This window comes from Juglans regia, chromosome 11 (genome assembly GCF_001411555.2).
Source record: "Juglans regia cultivar Chandler chromosome 11, Walnut 2.0, whole genome shotgun sequence".
Taxonomy (NCBI): domain Eukaryota; kingdom Viridiplantae; phylum Streptophyta; class Magnoliopsida; order Fagales; family Juglandaceae; genus Juglans; species Juglans regia.
The window spans coordinates 25,983,152-26,004,552 of NC_049911.1; the positions used below are offsets into that span (position 1 = coordinate 25,983,152).

Below are 21,401 nucleotides of genomic sequence, written 5' to 3' on the forward strand. Positions count from 1 at the left end.
GGTAGAAAGATCAAAAGATTTAGAAGTGATAGAGGCCAAGAGTATTATTCAAATAAGTTTAATACTTTTGTTCAATCATTGAGAATTATCTACGAAACTACGGCACCATACTCACCGGCATCTAACGGTGTGGCTGAGACAAAAATATAAAACGTTGATTGAGTTGACGAATGTCATGCTTATTAATTCAGGCGTTCCCTCAAATTTTTGAGGTAAAGTAATTTTGACTGTTTGTCTTGTTTTAAATAGGATGTCTTACAAAAACTAAAAAACTACACATTTTAAATTGAGGAAAGGGTATAAGCTAGATTTAAGATATTATAAAATTTGGGGCTATTTGACATTTGTAAAGCTAACAGATCTTAAAATACCCAAATTGAATGTTCAAACTACCACTTGCATCTTATTGGATATGCAAAAAATAGCACAGCCTATAGGATTCTTTATATTGAAAATAAAGTGATTTCTGAATCAGTTGATGCAATTTTTCATAAAACTTTTAAATCCAAAAATATCAAGGGTCAAGAATCTAGACAATTTTTTTTTTTTCATGAAACTAGTTCTTCTACTCTTCAACAAAATCATGAAAATTTTGAATTAAGGAGTGTGAGAGCTAGAATTGAAAAACATTTTGGTCCCAATTATTATATATATAATATTGAGGAAAATCTAAATATTTTGCAAGAAGGTTTAACATCATCTGATTCTGTATTTTGGAAATCGGTTGTGAAGTGTGAATGATGAGATGAATTTACTAATTTATAATCAAACCTGGGAATTAGTTGAATTATTGCCTGATTGTAAAACTATTGGGTATAAATGGGTTCTTAGAAAGAAACTTAGACCGGATGGAACAACTGAAAAATTCAAGACTAGGTTTGTCGCAATAGGTTTTAAACAAAAACCCGACCTTGATTTTTTTTTACACTTTTTCATCGGTCAAAAGAATAATATTCATTAGATTATTGATTTTTGTTGAAGGAATCTATAATTCAAAATTCATCAAATGGATGTTGAAACCACTTTTTTAAATGGGGATCTCGATGAAAAAATTTATATGGATCAACCTGAAAGCGTTGTAGAATTTAGCCAATAAAACAAAATGTGTAAGTTGACAAAATCTCTATATGGTTTAGAAGAGACCCCTAAACAGTGACATAAAAGATTTGATACTTGCATGATTGAGAATGGCTATAAGCCTATAAGCCAAATGAGAGTGATAAATGTATTTATTATAAATCTTTGGATAGTTTTCATGTTATTATTAGCCTATATGTGAATGATTTATTGACGTTTCATACTATATATTAGAAGTCTAAAAAACAAATAATTATTGTTAACTCAACTTTGGAAGTTGAGCTTATAACTTTGGCTTGAGTAAGGGAGGAAGCAAACTAGTTGAGAGATTTATTATATGAAATTCTTTTGTGGGAAAAACCAGTTACACCTATATTAATTCATAGTGATAGCATTGTTACTATTGGTAGAGTACAAAATCACTATTATTATGGTAAATCCAGACTATTAAGAAGAAAACACAATACTGTGAAATCCTATTTGAGTAGTAGTGTCATTAACATAGATTATGTGAAATTATGTGATAATCTAGCAGATTCACTGACCGAGGTCTTGACAATAGAAAGAGTATGAAATACATTGAGGGAAATGAGATTAAAGTCTATACAATCATGAACCACATATGACGATACCCAATCTAGAGATCATGAGAACTGAGTTCAATGGAAAAAACGAATTATTTTGTGGTCATAAGAAATGCACTATATATTTTATTTGATGTTTTTCCATTCCTATGGTGTAAGTGCATTCATACGGTAACGATTGAGAGGCTGAGTTTTTTAAAAACTCTAAATGAAAATATGTAGTTCTTATGAGTAGGGTATTGAAGTTACTTGACAGATTTCATCTATGTAAGTGTGGGAGTGGAGTCACTCCCTATGAGGATTGGAATTGTTTTCAATTACACTTATGAAATCGGGATTAGCGCAAGATTGTAAAGTGGTAGCTAATAAAGCTCATGTCAACACCTGGATTGTTATGTGTGAGCATTAATTTTTTATTTCTTTTTAGTAGTTATAGTTTAAGTCTAAGATTACTACTAATTCTTGAGTAAAAGTTACTGTTTCATTAGGTCTCGTTTGGATAATGAAAGTTTTTCATCTTATCTTATCTCATCTCATTTCATCACTACAATTTTTTCAAATTTTCATATAAAATATAATAAACAATTAAATATTTTCAATTCCCAAAACAAGAATAATATTAAAAAATAATATTCTAACAATATTTTATTCAATTTTCAACTTTCATATCAACTTATCTCATCTCAACTCACTATCCAAACGACACTTAAGGTTCAATGTGAAGTATACCTTAGTGATGCATAATAATATCTCTTGAAGAGAGAAAATTGAAAAAGAAGAAAAAAACAATGTGTAGGTAAATATTTTTGAAAATTTTTCCAGACAAGATAGATGTGTTTTTTCTAGTGGGGTTTTGGGTTCAACCACTTGTGCAGAGTTAGTTTGAGCTATACAAAGATTAGTTGTGTTGTTGCATCCTATAGAAGACAAGTTAAGAGGAGGTATGCTTCACCGATTCATTTGAAATTTTGTATATCACAGAGGGTATGAATCTCTTTAAAAAGAACGATATTTCCGTACCTTAATCTAAATTGGTTTCGTTTGAAATTTAATTTTATTATAATTTTTATTTTATTATTGTGTATCTCACTAACATAATTTAACCTATAAATATTATAAGCTTATTAAAGAGGTGGCGTGCTAGACCGATCACGTCAACTGCCATCATGAGTGATGGTTATAATAGTGAAAAAACATTATTCTAAAAGTTACTAAGTTATTAGAAGGGGCTTTTGCCCAAATGAGTTAGAGTTCTTTCGAACTATGTCATTCTTGAAGTATAGCATAACACTCTGTTGAAAACACGAAGCAGAAGTGCATCAAAGCATGAATTGACCTAGCGGCGTGAACCTTGGATGAGGTGTACTAGCAAGGCTCAAGTGACTTCTTCCCAAATAATGCCAAACGAATTGGTGATCTCGATCATCACTTACAATATTCCAAATCGTTGTATTTTTTTAACATCAGAAGGAGTTTGAGTTAGGACAAAGGCTTGCGAAACTAAGTATGGTATTTTGAACTGAATCTTAAGTAATCTATTAGTGGTGCAAGCGGCTTTGCTCCTTTTCAGTAGGGAGCGAAAGGTTAGACCTTAGAAAGTCAGTAAACAACTTACTTTTGTTTCACATTTTCAGAAAAGACCATCTATTTGTATGTTTACTAGGTTCGACACGAAATCAGTAATCAAGGAATTCATATACTAATATTCTAATTCAGCTCGGGAAGTTTTTTTGTTTGAAGTAGATCGGGAGTTCAAGTAGATGTTAAATTAGGATGAGGTTTACTATTTTTGTGTTGAAACTTTCTATTTTAATGTTTTAGTAATAACTCTATGTAATTTAGTTTAGTTTAAAAATTGTGTAACCATAAGGTGTTGGAGGATGTAAATCCAAAGTTTTACGCTGCCTCTTAATAGTAGGGTACTCCCTTTCAAGAATAATCTATGAAAATTATCCATCCAATCTTCATCGTAAGGTCCAGGGAAAAAGATACATAGTTTTGTGGGTCTCCAACATCCAAGGCCTAGAGGAGTCTTTCCAGAATAATTATAGATGTTGCATCCACCATACCCGTACCCCTGGACCAAGGTCTCGTTTGTTTTTAGAAAACATCTCATCTCATGTCATTTCATTATTATAATTTTCTTAAATCTCCACACAAAATAAAATAAATAATTCAATTTTTTCAAATTTCAAAACAAAAATAATATTAAAAAATATATTCTAACAATATTTTATTCAATTTTTTAACTTTAATCTAAACTGATCTCATCTCATCTTTGAAAACAAACGAATCTCTTCAAAGTTTGGACATAAATGATAAAACTCAAGGTAATGCTAATCAGCCTAATCCCTTAATAATTTCAAAACCCCAGGATTGTGTATCAAATCTCTAACCTCAACCATTTTTAGTAAAAGAAAAAGTAATAAAAAAATAAAATGCTCACTTTGCTGTTACAAATGAAATTCTTTTGATCTTTTACTTTTTATTTAGTTTAAATTTAGATATTGAGTTGAGATAAGATAAATTGAGATGAAAATTGAATAAAATATTATTTTTTAATATTATTATTTTTAGATTTAAAAAAGTTGACTTACTTATTATATTTTGTATAAAAAGTTATAAAATTTGTAATGATGAGATGAAATGAGATGAATTGAGAATTTTTCTTAATCCAAATCGAGGCTAATTGGCTTGATAAATATGACGAACTTGTAAAATTCTTGATTGAATTATCTTAAGTATAGTATTTTATTTTTCTTTTAAAAAAGAAAAAAAAACTTTAATACTTTATACATTACATACTATTTATATGACTTGATTTGATTTATAAAATTTAAAATTTAAATTATTATATGATCTAAATCATTCGAGACATGATTTGTAAAATTTTGACAAAATTAATTTGTCAGATGGATACTTTCAGACACAACTTAGAAAAATAATTATGATTTTCAGGTTTAACATAAGAATAAATCTTTATATCAGCCGCTGCAGCCGCAGCACACCTAACGTGTGGATCGGCTGATGTGCCACGTCTGATGTGGTATAGTGAGCTGCTCAAGTGTGTAGAGGAAAAAAAAAAAAGCCAGCTCAGGTGTGCTAAAGCTGATGTGCTACAGTTAGGGGTGTAAGTTGAAACCGGAAAACCGGTCCGGACCAGACCGGTTTTATCAGTTTTGAATCAGTCCGGTCCGGGACCGGTTCTTAGAATGTGACAACCGGTCAGTTCCGGTCCGGTTCCGGTTTTAGGATATTTTAGACCGGACCGGACCGATTGATAAAAAAAAAATATTTATATTATTGTATATATAAGTTTTATACAAAATATTATATATATTAATATATATAAGTTTTATATATTATGTATAATTATAATTTTTTATGTGAAAGTTTTATATATAATTATATATATTTATATATGAAATAATTTCTTATTATAATTTATAAATTATTACATAAAATGTTAATATTAAATCACTAAAAGTTTATAACTAATACTAATATTAAATATATAGTTTATAACTAATACTAATATATAACTTATAATAAAAGTATAAAACAATATTTTTTAAATTAGTTTTTTTTTTTTTATAAATAAATTTATAATGACAAATTGTAAAATTTACATTTAAAAAAAATTGAAAAATCGGACCGGATCGGACCAGAAATTGATAAAACCGGAAGTACCGGTTTAGGAGGATAACCGGTACGTAATCGGTTTTGAAAAATACAAAACCGATACATATCGATTCGATCTTAAATTTTATCCAAAACTGAATCGAATCAGACCGATTACACCCCTAATTAGAGTGAGCTGGCTCTACTCTTAACATAAAATTCTCCCTAAAAAAATAGATTGGATTGATCCTGCTTCGCGACCACACAGAAAATACCGATTTATTCCTAATTGCCCGACAATTTTCTCAAAATACCAAAACTTCCCCTAAACTCGTACATCCTAGTCGTTTCCGGTACAATCGCTGCTCCAACAATGGCGTCTCTAACAGCCACCGGATTGCCTAAAACCCCAACGTCTTCTCCCAAATTCTCATCCAAAACCCATCAATACCCACAATTCATATCTCTGAAAGAAGCCCAACGAGCCTCTCAAAGGAGGCTCTTTTCCAAAACTGCCATAAGGGCGTCGAATCCAAGTGCTCCCGCTGGCTCTTCGCCGGGACTGTACTCTGCCCAGAAATTCGAGCTCACCGCTCGAAACGTGGACTCGGTTCTCGAGGACGTTCGGCCCTATCTCATTGCCGATGGTGGAAACGTCGACGTTGTGTCTGTCGAAGATGGCATCGTATCTCTCAAACTCCAAGGTGCCTCGCCTCTTCTTGTTTTTTCTTTTGCATATATTTTGACTTTATAATTTGATGGGCTGTTTCTATTGATTGTCTTCGCCTTGAATGACATAGTTTTGTTCATTTTGATTTTTGGGTAGTGAGTGTTTTTATTTCGTTCTGGCGAAGCTTGTCTAAGAAACTTCGATGGAGTTATTTTAGTGTGACCAAAATATGGACTCGGTAGCAATTAGTGTGACCAAGGTTAAGACCCTTATGAAAGATCACAAGCAGCAGTTTTGTCTCCATGTTTCATTTTTTTGATAGGTAATAAGTTAAATTCATTGATAGAAAGATAGGCATAGCCCAAGTAATCATGTGGTCATGTCTCCATGTTTCATGAATTCATCGTTTGTCAGTTTGATTCATTTCGTGGCATAAAAGGCCGAGTCAAATAGAAATGAACACGTTATTAGTGAGAGGAAGCATGACCACAGGCTTGTGATTTTGGTTAGCTCAATGTGGTTGTAATGGATGCAGCGGGTCACTGGTACTACTACTCAACTAAACATAATGGAACTCCCATTACGTCATGATTGGGTTTATTATCTATAGGCAATACGATTTAAGAATTGGAAAACTCTTGTTGAAGGCGACTTCGTGCACCAATGCGCACCGAAAGCTGACGTGGAAGCTGGGTTTAAAATAAGAATGAAACGGTGCGTGTTGATAGAAGGCGGGTCTTATAAAACCCAATTTTGTGGGACTATGGCGATTGGGAATAAGGGTATTGTGGTTGCCAGGTAAAGAAAAGAAGACAGAGATTCAGGCACGGGAAGTGAGTGGGCGAGGGTCATTTTTCTGAGTTTTTCCTTTCAACGAGAGAGATTGAGGTACTGAAAAATGAGTGGGTTGTGATTCCACTCCATGATTCTCCAGTCCAAAATGAGACGAGAGAAAGGGCATTTCTTTATATATAGAGTGAAAATGGGAAAAACTGTTATTCAAAAAATGTGGTTACGTTGCCTTTTGGATTTAGTTGGCCACTGGATTTATTTATGGGTGGGTTTTGTGAGATTGTTAACTGGGGATGATTGATAATATTCCTATAAATAAATCCATGGAAGAAGGGATCGCATATGAGCACCATGGAAGAATGGGAGCTGTGGCTTCTTGGCCTTGGCGAGGGCAGAAAAGAGATAAGCTGCCTTTCAATTTTGAAGCTAGAACAATGCAACCCATATCCACTTTAGTGTACCTACGAACAAGTAACAAGTGTGGGGGGAGGTGGCTGGGACTGTGAAATTCAGAATAGGGAGTGGTTTGTGGACCAGGAGCAGGACCCGACGGTAATACTAAACAAAAAGCCACACCTCTCTGCTTTTTTGCTGAATGGTGAAGGAGACGAAAATCAGAAATGGTGAAAATGGGCAGCGGAGGGGAGACGAAGACGATCCAGTCTTCTTCTTTCGTTTTCATCTTTTTCTTTTTCTCTTTTCTATAATAAAAAAGCTAAATATTTCTACATCATCTTCGGTACACGTTTGGTACACGAAACTGCCTGTACCTAGCAGTTTTGTTAAGAATTTTGGTTTGTGGTTTATTTCTTTCGTCAATCATTTTGACGTGAAATATGTTATTCCCAAGCTGCTAGTTTGCTCAAAGATCAGATCGTCCAGACGTTTGTCTTTAGAGGATAGTGTTTAGCCTTTCTAGAAAAATATATCTTCTTTCTTTAATAATTAGGATAGCATTTACAAATGGCATCACCAGTTTTGGGAGTTGGTTCCTGCCTCCTGGACACACACGAACTGCATTTTTGGCACAGTAGATACCATCTAACTCTGATTGACTCATGCGGGTCATTTGGAAAGACAGGATAACACTACGGAACTTGAATTGTGAAGTTTTCTTGCTGGAAAATATATGAGAAGAAAATATATAATTCTTATTTTATTTTATTTTGTATCACAGACCTATAATTGTATTAAACCCATGTGACTTTCATGGCATTGAATTAATGTGCAGGAGCATGTGGGAGCTGTCCTAGTTCGACAACTACTATGAAGATGGGGATTGAACGGGTACTAAAGGAAAAGTTTGGAGATGCAGTGAAGGACATTCGGCAAGTATATGATGAGGAAGTTGGGGGGACAACTGTTGAGGTAACTTATATACTGACATTAGCTGATAAGGAATAAAAGACATGAGTTGAATTCCATCGATGATGACACTTCTAGATCTGAAACTGCAGGCGGTAAATGGTCATCTTGACGTATTGAGACCAGCCATTAAGAACTATGGTGGCAGCGTGGAAGTATTGTCTATTGAAGGAGGGGATTGCCTCGTAAAGTATGTGGGGCCTGAATCCATTGGTACAGGAATTAAAGCAGCAATTAAAGAGAAGTTCCCGGATGTTGTGAATGTTGTGTTCACTGGCTAGGTTGCTCACAACCTTAGAAGCTCACAACCTTAAAAGTTATATGTTCTGGCATTTTCCATTGGGTCCAGGATCACTTCGTTAGACATAGTTAAGCTGCAATCTCTGAAGCTAACTGGTCCAGGAATTGCATTACATATGATCACATTCAGTGCATGCAATGAAATGAATGTTGGTGTCTTGTATCTTTTATTGTATGTCACACCATAATTACAGGCTTACAGTGCACATTTCAAGATTTCCTTTCTTAATAGACGAGATTTGTCATATATAAAAGACTGAATAAATGTTGTTGTGAATTCCCTCTCCCCTTTTAGCCTTCGAACTGGATTTATTGTCCCAATTGGTGTTTTGGGGTTTGTAGATGTCTGTAAATTTACAGAGAAATATTGTTTGTAAATCTTTTTGCTCCATATTGTGCGCCTTGGAAAGCTCTAATTTATAGTCGACTGTTAGAAAGTTTTTTTTTTTTTAAAGTAGATTCTTTTTGGTAGATGGTAGATCGATTGAATTTTGTTATAAGCTTGGACAATAATCACATCAAAGGAGCAAGTCACGGGAAAGTCCCTACAAAACATGTTTCTATGGGCAGACTTCTTGTCTGCATCAGCAGTAATACTTGATGTCAACCAGCAAGATAAATTGATGAAAAATATTGTGCATACTTCGGTGCTGATATGATCTTTTTAATGACTTATTAGCCATTTGATTATTGTAAAAAGGCTTGATTAAAAGACAGTTACCAATTTAAATTTCAAACAAACCATAGGGGGACTATTTTTGTATTTGACCCTATTATTTTTGGTTTCGAGTGTCTAAAAATCCAACAAACTTCGCCTTGAAAAGTCTTTACATGATAGCAACGCGCCTTTTGAGTTGTATAGTTAGGCTTCGTTTGTATATTGAAAACATTTTTGGATTAGGAAAATGCCGCACTCATTCTAAAAAAAAAAGTGAGTTTATTATTAAAATATTAATTTTTTCATGTAAATTTTATATTTATTCAATTTTTTCAAAAAAAATGCATGACACTTGCTCCCTTCAAAATTGCAAATATAATTTTCTCTAATCTTCTAGAATCAGATCAAGCTTTTAAACAAGTTCGAGAGGGTGGGGGAGGACAGACTGAACATTCACAACAGCAAAAATGTTGAAAAAGGCGCTCAGGAACTCCAATTGCCCAAATGTTTGCGAGGAGAAGACCATTTGACATTAACATGCATGGTTTGTAAGAGGGGCTGAAAAATCCAGGCTCTGGCCGATTTACTCCAAGTTGAGTGTTTTTTAACAGTGAACCTCACTTTTTTTTCAAAATGATTATGCGGCATCTACGCATTTCATGATTATATGTAGAATTACTCTTATTTAAATTGACAGGGAAGAGAACACTGTTACATCACATTGGAGTCATGGATAGACACTTCTTTTTATGTACAAAATCTCACCATCCACAAAGATCTCTTGTTTCTCCAATTGCTAAAAGCATTGTGGCATAAACTCAACTAAATTACGATGATGCACGAACTAAACTTTTCCTACAAGGACATGAGTTGGTCATGCGTTAGTGCTTCAACTTTCTGCTTCTCAACAAAATTCCTTCAGCGCCTACAGAAAGGCTTCTGCAACCAAAGCTTCCTTCAGCCCAAATTCTGTACCCTACAATAAACCTTTCACATGTATTCTACATTCTACTTCGTGGAAAGTTCATTTGCTTCTTCACTTATAGATCTGTTGCCTTAATTTTCTAGGCCTTTTAGACTGAGCTGGAGATGATGGAGCTTCTGATGGCCTTCCAGGGGCCTTGAAGGTACAATTACAAAGAAAGATTAAAATAAAATAAGCAAGAGTTGGGGATGAAAACAAAAATTCATTGGACGATATGAAGCAGACAAATGCGTACCTTCCGTTTCTGCTCCCGTTTGCCAACCCTTTCCCCTGAAATCACAATTAAACACATAATAAATATTACTATAACACTCACTTGTCTCAATATGGAAACGAAAAACCATGCTGCTGAGCATTTATACATAATGCAAAGTATGGAAATGTCTAATATTACCCGCAAAACTCATGTCTGGAACAAATGTCCAATCCTGATCCCTAACACGGTGTGAACGCTGTTAGAATTCTAGAATCACAAGCTCAAGATACAGAAACCAACCAAAACGAGAAGGGAAGAAAAAAACAGATTACTACCTTAGGTGTGCCGGGTGTATCAGCGTACTAACCATCACGAAAAGATGAACCTTCTGCCTCCTTATATTGTAACTGAAAATTGAACATTCAAGTGATTAAATCCAAGGAACCCAACAATTGGGGAGAAGTAAACACCTTTTTTATAGGTAGGGGAGAAGTAAACACTTTTATACTATCATACTTTTATTTCTGCAACAACACTGCCACGTCTATACTAGGATGGTAAATTACTAAACATTATTCATTCCCTTCCCCAGTAGTTCTATATTCCAACCACTAGTCACTTATATTCCTACACATATTGTGGAATGAGAAAATCCATAACCCAAAACATGTATAATCCCTTCTCTCTCTCTCTCTCTCTGTCTCACTCACACACACACACACACACAGACACACACTTTTTGTTTTTTATTCTTTTACTTTTGGGGGGAGGAGAGTTGATTTCAAAGTTTAATTGGCCATAGAACTTTAACAATCTAAGCACTAAGAGTCAACCAGAGGAATATAAACTAAATAGGGAGAATGAGAAGACATTTTTTTTTTTATAAGTAAACGGTAGTATAAATAAGAATAGGCAAAGCCCAGGTATACAAGGCGGTATACAAGAGGTAAAACCTATCTAGTTGCTAGAAAGAATGAGAAGACAATTAGACGTGGTCAAGAAAGGAAATGTTAAAAATGAAAAGAATTCTACGTGTAGTAATGCCTGCTTCTGAAGATTAAGTAGAGTCAGTATTTCTCTTCTCAATTCAAGATGCTCTGCACAAACGGCTTTGGTTGGAACTCTAGGTTTTAGATTGACCTGGTGAAGATAGGACAACTTTTGATACACCTTTTGGTGAGAAAGATAAAGGAATAACTGTTCGTAGAGCAAAATCACTACTTCGCAACTCAAGAAACATCTAATTATTGAAAATATTCCGGTTAATGAAAGATATAGTATGGTAAGGTTTTAGCTAACTTAAAAAGAGCTGTAAGAAATTATAAAGCAGGAGTACAAAATTGTCTTTGTATGTTTTCTGGTCTTTATAATTATCAAGAAAAATGTTATTAATCTTATTTCTCATTTTCAGAATTGTTCCCTAAAAGAGTATACCATTTGAAGGGGGCGTGGGGTGAAACAAAGGAATTCAGGTTGAAGGATGGTAAAACAATCATATAGATAAAATCTTAATCTAACCACCCCTCGGTATATAATACTACAAAGTAAAAGGTATACATACATCACCAACAACTCGGGGAGCAGAAACAAACCCCAAGTTCTTGTAAAGTTTGCTCCACTCGCTTTATAGTCTGAAGTCCAGCAGATGAGCTTGCAGCTTGCACCATTTGGTCAAGTGCATACGTTCTCAGATATACACGAAGCTGAAAAATTCTTGGTCAGTTGGAAAATTTTTTCAATGACAGATACAGCTGGCAACAGACTCGAGGTGGACAAACTTGTGTAAACAGCATTAAAAAGTGAGGCGACACCCAGTTCAAAATTTTACTTCAATAAAAATTAACAAAGAAAAGAAAAGCAAAGTACATCCAATTATTTATATAAAACTCAGAAACAAAGTTCAATTTCAGAAGTTCAAATAACTTAGAGCCGAACTTTATTTGATACCCCATATGATAATAATAAGGGTAGGTGGTGTATGAGATCCCACATTGCTTGAGAAGAAGAAGTTCTTGCTCTTTTTAAGATTCTAATGGAGGTCCAATTGTATCATTGACTAGTCCTTTTGGAGTATAGGCCATGTGATTTGGACCTTCCATTGGGGCGTTACAAATGGTATCAGAGCCTATCCCAACTAAAAATGTGGGACTTCCATTTGTAACGCCCCAATGGAAGGCCCAAACCACATAACCTATACTCTAAAATGACTAGTCAATGATACATTTGGAGCCCTATTGGAATCTTATAAAGAGCAAAAACTTCTCGTTTCCAAACAATATGAGATCTCATACACTACCTATCATTATCTTTATCGTATATCACATTTATTGCCAAGATTACGTGCATAAATGCCAACACACAGATAAAGAGAGCGCATAACTGACAAACAGACTATTAATTTACCATACGAAGAGAAGCTAGAATAGAGGCATTGTCTGCCGTTGAAGTTGAAGGTGCAACTGCTGCAGTGGGAAGCTGAACATTGGACAAAGGTGATACAGTATCACCCAGAATAACAGCCCTCAGCACTTTCTGGATCAGCATTTAATGGGACAGACAATTCAAACTCTTCGCCTCCCTGAAAAGCAGAAAACCAAATAATAAACTAACCTGTAGAGCACATGGGCATGCACCACAAGGACACGTGCAAATACAAGAACACAGACCTTCCTTTACATTATTACAATATCACAGAACATGATAGCTATAACTCTCTAACAAGAGATCCATTAACAACCATTCACAACACTTTGATTAATAAAAACAACAAAGGTGATTAAGCAATCAGATTCTATATCCCATTCAGATTTTTACTAGTAATAAAAAATCTTATCAAGGAAAATTCTACTTGTAACACTTTTGAAGTATAGCAGCCATGTAACACCAATGACGCAGCAGGCAATCAATCCAATCATTTTTTTATGGTTGATGTGACAACATATCAGTGACTAGCATGTCAATGCTGTTATGTGGGTAGTACACTTGGTGTGTTACGAGTAGCAAGAATTTTATTAATAAACGTAAAAAGCTTAACCCGAGTATACATGAAGAATACAAGAGGAACACCTAGTTAGAAATTGAAAAAGAGAGAATAAAATCATGAAAACTCAGCTCATTACAGGCTATGGAAACTGCCCAAAGGAATAAAGTATTGAAAAAGAAGTTTCAAGCTCTTCCATCGTCTGCAGTTTTACCAGCAGAAGTATAAGTGATGGTCCCAACAACAAGAAAAACATGTAGAATCTGGTTAAAAGGTAGAAACTAGAATGCTTACGACATCTAGTTAACCACAAATAAAAGTTTCATCCATGTAAACTTACAATTATTCAGTAACATATTCTCTAAAATATTTCAATCTTAGTAATGATTAGCTAACTAATTTCATAAGTGATATAGTTCCTGATAAAACAAAAAAGAAAAATTGAAGCATTTTGGTTGGACAGGCTTTAAACGAAAAGGCATGTGGTCTGAATGGAGGCAATGAATAAAGCTCTCTACTTCTAACCCAATATGGGAGCTTCCGGCTTTAATGTAATAGACCACTTATGAGAAAACAAGTGCAACAACCGGGGTTAATGGCAAATTAAATGTAATCTGGGTAAACATTCTATTGTACTTAAAAAGATTTTTTTTGAAAAGTATTTTACTTAGAAAATATAATCTGGGTAAACATGTCTCCTCTTTCATCCATAGCAGTGGATGTTACCAGCTACCAAAAATAGACATAGTAGCACATCTAATTCAATGCTTTACACTTGCAACCATCCGTGACTCTGTTATTCTTTTTGCTTCTGCAAGAACCTGGGGAAAGGTGCAGTGAACAATCAACAAACAAGTTATTAAACAATTCGATCTCGGAACTGCAAATAGGAGATTTAAAAATGCATATAAAGGTTTAGACCTCGGTATCTTTTCGCTCTTGTTGTTTAGTTTGAGAGAGGACCATAGATAATGCTCGCTTGCGTTCTGTCTCTTGCGAAACATTGTAAGGTTCCTATATCAAGGAGGAATCAGATTCTGAACAGAACAATGCTCTGATATAATGGACCTTTTAAGTAACAATATACAGTCAAGAAAAGGGAATAAAAACTTTAGATCAACATATAAACCCTAGTTAGATTTTTGTGCATATATTGCAGTAATAAAGCTATCACACCTTAACAAGAGGGTGGCCAGAAATGTCACCAGGAGATGGAGCTCTAGCACTCAATCTAGCTCGAGCCACTGCACACAGAGAATACCATAATCATCAAGAAAAACAGTCAAGAATGTGCTGAAAGAAAAATAGTATAATGTCTCCCAGAAGTATAAATTTAAACAAACAGAGCGCGATCAGTACCACTGTAATAACGATCTTTCAATTCCTCCACAGTCCGAGATGATGGGAACCCGTCAGCTATCACAATAAAGCGGAGGTCAAACCGTTGGCACAACTCAAACAACTGAGCTGTCTCCTCCTTGGTCCACACCTGACAAAGATTAAATATGACATGATAATTTCGGTACTAGATCCAAAACATGATGCTGCTATAAATCCTATGATAATGAAAATATGTATCGATACCTAGCCACAACTCAATAAGAGGCACAACTGAGATGAGAATTCGAACAAAAATATTCAAAAAGTTATGTTGGAATCATTAAATCAAAATAGACTATATCTGACAGATACTGAATTAAACACTGCAATTTCAGCACAATGCTGTGAATGAAGTGTAACAGATATATAAAGTTTTAAAGCAACAGCATGACATTCACAATGAAGGCCTAAATTATAATGTTTTGATTTATATACCTGTTTTTCTTCCTAATGAAGATAAATCTTGCAATTGAGTAGAGAAAATAAAATTAACAGATGAAATCTTAAGTTGATACCTACAGGATCAGTCAAGTACTTCTCGTACTCCTCATCCGTGTATTTGACAATATCAACAGACTGCACAACATCACATAAACTAAAAAATTCAGTTATATGAAAAGAATAGGTTTAATGGGAGCATGTTTAGAAGAAAAACCAATGGAACAAAAAAAAAAAAAGAAGAAGAAGAAAGATAAGTAGAGTAAATGTCCTTTAAAATCGTTGCACAAAGATGAAAGCAGATGTGAATATACCTTGTTGCACTTGACAAAGGAATAGTCACCTGTTGGCGGAATACCATTTACAACTCTGACCTGCAATGTAAAACAGAAGTTAAAACAACTTTAATGCTTCCTGAATAACAATGCAGTAATGTTCAGTAGAAAGACAATGATCCTGACATACAATAACCTACCCAGTGATAAAGCTGCAAATTATCCTTTCGAGCAGAATTTGTAAAAGGAGCCACTGCCAAGTGATCTGGAGCCAGAATCTCAAATTAGTTAGAGCCCGCATCCCATAAAATTAACCGACAAACATAAAGTCATAGACACGTGCATGTTATAACAAAATATAAAATAATAGCACAGAACCTACATGCAATTATTTTTGGGTAGGTATAGAACCTACAGGCAATTGAGTGGGAAAGATGGCAAAGCCATAACAATTGAGAAATATTCTTGTATATTTTTTTTATAAGTTTTTTTTTTATAAGTAATAAGATATTTTATTTATCAGAAAGTAGGCTTGTATATATATATTTTTTATAAGTATTCTTGTATATTTTTTGTAAGAATATTCCTGTATATCTATCTTCACATAGAACCTATAGGCAATTTTTGAACTTCTCTTCTTCCCCATATTTATCAATTTAAAATATTATACAACACTGACCTAGTTATGCATACAAACTGAACAAACATGATACGAAAAAATTCATTCAATCCGAGTGACAACTAACAACTGGAAATCAAAACTGTGATAACCCCAGTTTTCATATCATGATTCATCTCCATGAGTTGCTCTAGCAAATCTCAACTCTTGGTCGAAGTTTAACAATAATAACAAAAAAAGTAGAGTATCTAAAATCCAGTATAAAAAAATTAGCCATTCAACAATGTGGCACATAAAAACCTAACTTTTTTTTTTTACATTGGTAATCAAAGTATTTTATTCATAAAAATAGGCAAAACCAAGTATACAGGAAGTATACATGGGAAATACATAACTAGAGTTTACAACTGATGGTAAAAAGTCATGGCCCCCACCCATGAGAACAATGTTTTAAAGAAAAAGATTTTCAGCTCTTCCATTGTCTTCTCGTAGTTTTCGAAGCTTCTATCATTTCATTCCCACCATATACACCGACATATAGGGACCATTTTGCAGATTACTGCGACTTGTGAATTCCCTCGGAGACCTCTCCAGCTAGCTAGAGAATCCACCAATCTAAAAGGCATGACCCACGATACTTAAGAAAGAACCCATAAAAACCCAACTCCTATTAAGAAAGAAATCAACTTCAAGAAAAAACCGATTCAAGCTCTTTCCCAACACAGTCTCTCCTACATACTTAAACACCTCTATAAAAATATTTAAGAAATTGAAAAAATGCGAGCAAATTAAAGACCTTCTCGTCCGGCGGAGGCCGTTTCTTCAGTTGCGACGCATCTGTAGCTGGCATAAGGGGCGCCAAACCACCCGTTAGCGCATACACCTGAACCCCGAAAGAAAGTTAGCTAAATTCACAATCATTACACGAACAGAAATAAAATTCACACATACATTTGCGCGCGCGCGCGCACACACACACACATATATATATATATATACCTCGCGTGAAATGCCATCGGGTTTTCGCTGAGAGTCCTTCTGGGGTCTGGGTTTTCTCTCTTGGGGTACTGAGTTCTTTGGTAAGCCCAGAATGTCCTTGGCATCCATTTGCGAAGAAAATCCCCAAAAACTTTAGGGTTACGTTTGACATTCAGGGAAAGTTTTGAATTCGCAGATAATTCGATCTCTAAGCACATCGAGAGCAAGAACTACGTTTTCATTTTATCACGAGTCTTCTCTTTCTGATCCAAAAGGCTTGGATTGGGGAGATTAGGGTTTTGGCTCAAATCAATCTCATGAAATTAAAATTAAAAATTAAAATTTTTATTTTATTTTATATAAATATTTAAAAATATTATACTAATAAAATAAAATAAAATATGATAAAATTAGTTGAGAAGAATAGTGAAAACAGGATTGTGTAAAACGAGCGCGAAAGCTTGAAGCAAGGAGATGAACTGGAACAAGGGCTTGCTTAGATCACGTGCGGGTGCCTAACTACGAGTTTTGTTTGACCCATGGGAAATTGTGTGTGAATAAAACGGCGTCGTTACAAGAAGTCGTCGTTGATTCGCAGACATGTTCTGGGCTTGGGCCCTATTTGTGTCGGGTTCACACGGATTGCAGCCCAACCTTTTTTGTCGTTTTTCATGGTTTCCTTAAAACCTTTTCACCTTCCATTCAAAAAGCCTATCGTATTTCCTATAAAATTATTCTTATTACAGTTCTCGAATGGGAATTACATAGCAAGCTTAATGAAACGCAGTGTTTCATTGCAGTAAACAAACCAGCTCCCCCCAATAAAAAAAAAAAAGAAAAAAGAGAAAAAATAGAGATAAAATTTGCCTTGAGACCAACTGGTAAAACCATGAGCACGATTGAGGATGTTGCGGGAGCAAGCAAGTGGTCTCAATTGGTTTATTGTACGTCCATCCACTCTATCTATTTCCATCGTATAAACTTTTATATTGAAACCACAACCACAACCCAATGTCACAAAGAATAAACCAATGTTAACTCAGATGGCCAGGATGGAGGATTCAAGCTGCGGCGTGGATTTTCAAATGCTTGGGAGTGATCACCGATTGCTTGGACGGAGTAGGCAAAAGGAATGGTTGCTTTAGCCGGTTGGTTTTGAGGTCTAGTTGCTTGGATTTTCAAAAGAGGGCTTTGCTGCTCGGAGGGGAGGGAGGGAGGGAGGGACATGATAGGGAGGAGAGCTGAGAGGGAACCAAATTTCTACCAAAAATAGGGTTCAGCGATGTGAGGGAGAGAGAGAGGTGACGGCGACGTGTGAGGGGGAACGTCTTTACACCATCGTCGTCGCCTAGTGAAGTTGACACTAGTGAAGTCGCCATGTTTGGTTTTGGAAAGGAGTAGAAAATCGTAGAATGAGTGTTTGGTTTTGGTTAATTTGTGTTACTTCGTGTTTGGTTCTATAAATTTGTATCAAGATATTTATGTATTGGCCATGTTCAAGAGAGTTGATTATCTGAGATTATCCTCTTATTGTTGTGCACTCCACTTGTTTGTAAAAATTTGTGAATGGGTTCAACTTGTTTGTATCTTGAAGAATGGTTTTCATTCCAGCTCAGCTTTATTTAAACAAAAATCCGTTGTTTAGATTTAGACTAAGGCATTGAATTCGTGCTGGGCTTCTAGCTTTATCTTAATGAATCAAACAAAAATCCGTCGATGGTGGAGGTGGTTGTTCCGTCGATGGTGGAGGAGATTGGGTTGTGGTGGTCGGCGATGGTGGAAATCTGCTGGGGCACGCGGCAGAGGCAAAAAAAATATTCTACAGTTTCAAATAGTTTTGGTTTAGGTTGTAGAAGAAAGAGAGGTAATGTAGTCAATTCAAGCCTAAAAATGGGGACAATTTGGTCATTTCATACACTGGGTCTGCAATACAATCCTCCTTAGAGGACTGTATATTGCACGACTCCATAATCCTCAGTCAGACAGTGCTCCCACAAACTCTCTCTCTCTCTCTCTCTCAAAAAGTAGTTCCAAGGAAGAAAGCAAGCTGAAGTTTCTTCCTCAGTATAACACATTGAATTATTCTATTATTAATCTGTTGTGTAGAATACACCATTCACATCATTTAAATGGTAAGATTTGATTGATAAGATTCAAATTTTAAAAAATTATCTTTCAAATCAAATTATGTCGCGTAAGCAATGTGTGGTGTAGAGGTCTTAAAATAGCAATACTCAAAACACATTAGCCTGTTAGCAATACTCTTTCACATAACAACAACACCAACAACAAGAGTTTGTGAGCAAGTCCTAGCTAGGCTACATTCTCCTTATTTTCATTAAGAATAAATCTTCTTATCAATTACTATTTACTACCCCACACCTCACACCTTATATGGCAAATCGGGTTTACTAACAAGTGAACCAATTCTTGCCCCAACCCCTCTATGAGAGAAAGCTTGAGGAGAGAGAGAGAGAAAGAGAAGTCGAAGAGAGATAGAGCTTGAGGAGAGAGAGAGGTTAGAAGAGAGAGAGAGCTTGATGAGAGAGAGAGGTCAAAGGTGATGGGTCTGACATTAAAAAAAAAACTGTTAGGTGTGGTGTGTGGGGTGTGAGGGTGAATAATGACTAATGTATAGCAAAACTTTTTCATTAATGATGTGGATGAACTGGGTGAGTAGGGATGCGTAGTTTCATGAATTGCTTGTTGGGCCTGATATGTAGTGAAATCCAATTCATAAGATAATTTGATCTATAGACAATTTTTTGGAAAAATCTATTTACCATATGTTTTATCATCATATTCTCAACATCCCTTAACATGACATTAAATAATAAGCCCATAAGTGAAACAATATAATAAATAGTCTTTAATAATTTAATACGACATCATGTGATAATGAGATAATGATGATAAAATAGATGATGAGTACCTTTACTCATTGATTTTATAGGAGAAAAATGCATTTTTCACCCTATATAATTAACGAGTGTTTTACGTTTTCCCTGCCAAATTGTTAAAAAATAACACACTCCCTCATTCAACCAACCAAAAAATGACAAATTAATAGTGCTCTTAATCCATTATATGGTTGTTAAGATTATTATAAAAAAATAAAAGGTGAAGATATGTGACGTGATACATCCAAATTGAGGGTGCTCATTGCAGATTTTGATTGTTTGGGGTGCGATGTGTTTTGCTAGCTAGCTAGTCTTGTGTGCAAAGGCAAAATACTTGTAATTTGTTGGAGGATGAATAATAATCCTTCTCCCCTAAATAATGACGAATAACAGATCTTAGATTCACGATAAGAAAAACGAACATTTATGATAAATTATTTCTGATAAGAATAGACTCATTTTAAGAGAAAATAACTGGTTATAAAAAAGTAGTTTTCTTGTAGTGATTTCTTTCTTGTCCCCTACTTAAGAGCACAAGAAGATTGATTTGTGTATCATTTCATGCATTGGAAATTTCTTGTACTTAGTCCAAACTAATATCGTTCCCCTGAGTTACTTGTGCAAGCATACATTAATACATAAGAAAATTGGGCTACTTGTTTCAAATTACAGTTTTCAATTGCATTTTATTGAGACAGATCTTCTTTAAACTACAAGTCATCTCCCAACTTCAAATACACGGATAAATCACGACTCAACATCAACAAACTAGACAAGATATAAAAATTGAAATCACTACATTTTCAATTGTACACTTACGAATATGCTCCAACTATATATATACATATATATATATATATTGTATAGATATACATATAAATATATATATATATATAATATATATACACACATATATATTATATATATACATACCGTGATCACTATGTATAACTTAGTTGAAGATATCAGTAAAAGTAAAACAATTGTTCAATGTTTGTCAATTGTCACAGTTGTCAGCCAAACTATTGCATATAATTAAAATCCTACCTGGGAGTTCTCACTTATTGAGGGGAATATAATTATTATAATGGTTAAGTGATTAAATTCATCATTTTTTTAATCAGTCTAATAGCTGGCTGTTTGGACAGATTACAACTTAAATAAAAACCTACGTACTCTTATGTGTTATTTAGCTGTAGATATATATATATATATATAATTATTATGTAAATATGACAGATCTTAGCTTTGTTTTAATCATCTCTAACTCGAATCAAGTATCAAAATAATACAACTACATATATATATATATACACACACACACATATATAGTGAATCAATGCTGATTCATGAACAATTAGATTATTCCTTTATTACCAGTTGGAAGCTAGAGAACAGATAATAAACATGAACATTGATATTATGTCATAATTAATGAAAGAGATTTTCAAACTTAAGACCCAGCTCGCATAGACCGGAAAATATTAATGATGATCGTTCATGCATTAACCACAATATATGCATGCATTAACCCAACTCTCTCTCTCTCTCTCTCTCTCTCTCACGTAAGTTCACAAGATGGG

General features: G+C 34.6%; 1 protein-coding gene and 1 pseudogene across 1 annotated transcript; one reads left to right on the top strand and one right to left on the bottom strand.

The window, feature by feature from the left end:
• Positions 1-5,555: 5,555 nt before the first annotated feature.
• LOC108982048 (nifU-like protein 1, chloroplastic) lies at positions 5,556-8,825 on the top strand. The gene is made up of 3 exons (XM_018953323.2): positions 5,556-5,986; positions 7,976-8,112; positions 8,202-8,825. Exons 1-3 carry the CDS (start codon positions 5,656-5,658, stop codon positions 8,388-8,390), a joined length of 657 nt encoding a protein of 218 aa, XP_018808868.1. The 5' UTR covers positions 5,556-5,655; the 3' UTR covers positions 8,391-8,825.
• A 905-nt stretch (positions 8,826-9,730) lies between these two features.
• LOC108982049 lies at positions 9,731-17,392 on the bottom strand (annotated as a pseudogene).
• Positions 17,393-21,401: the final 4,009 nt, after the last annotated feature.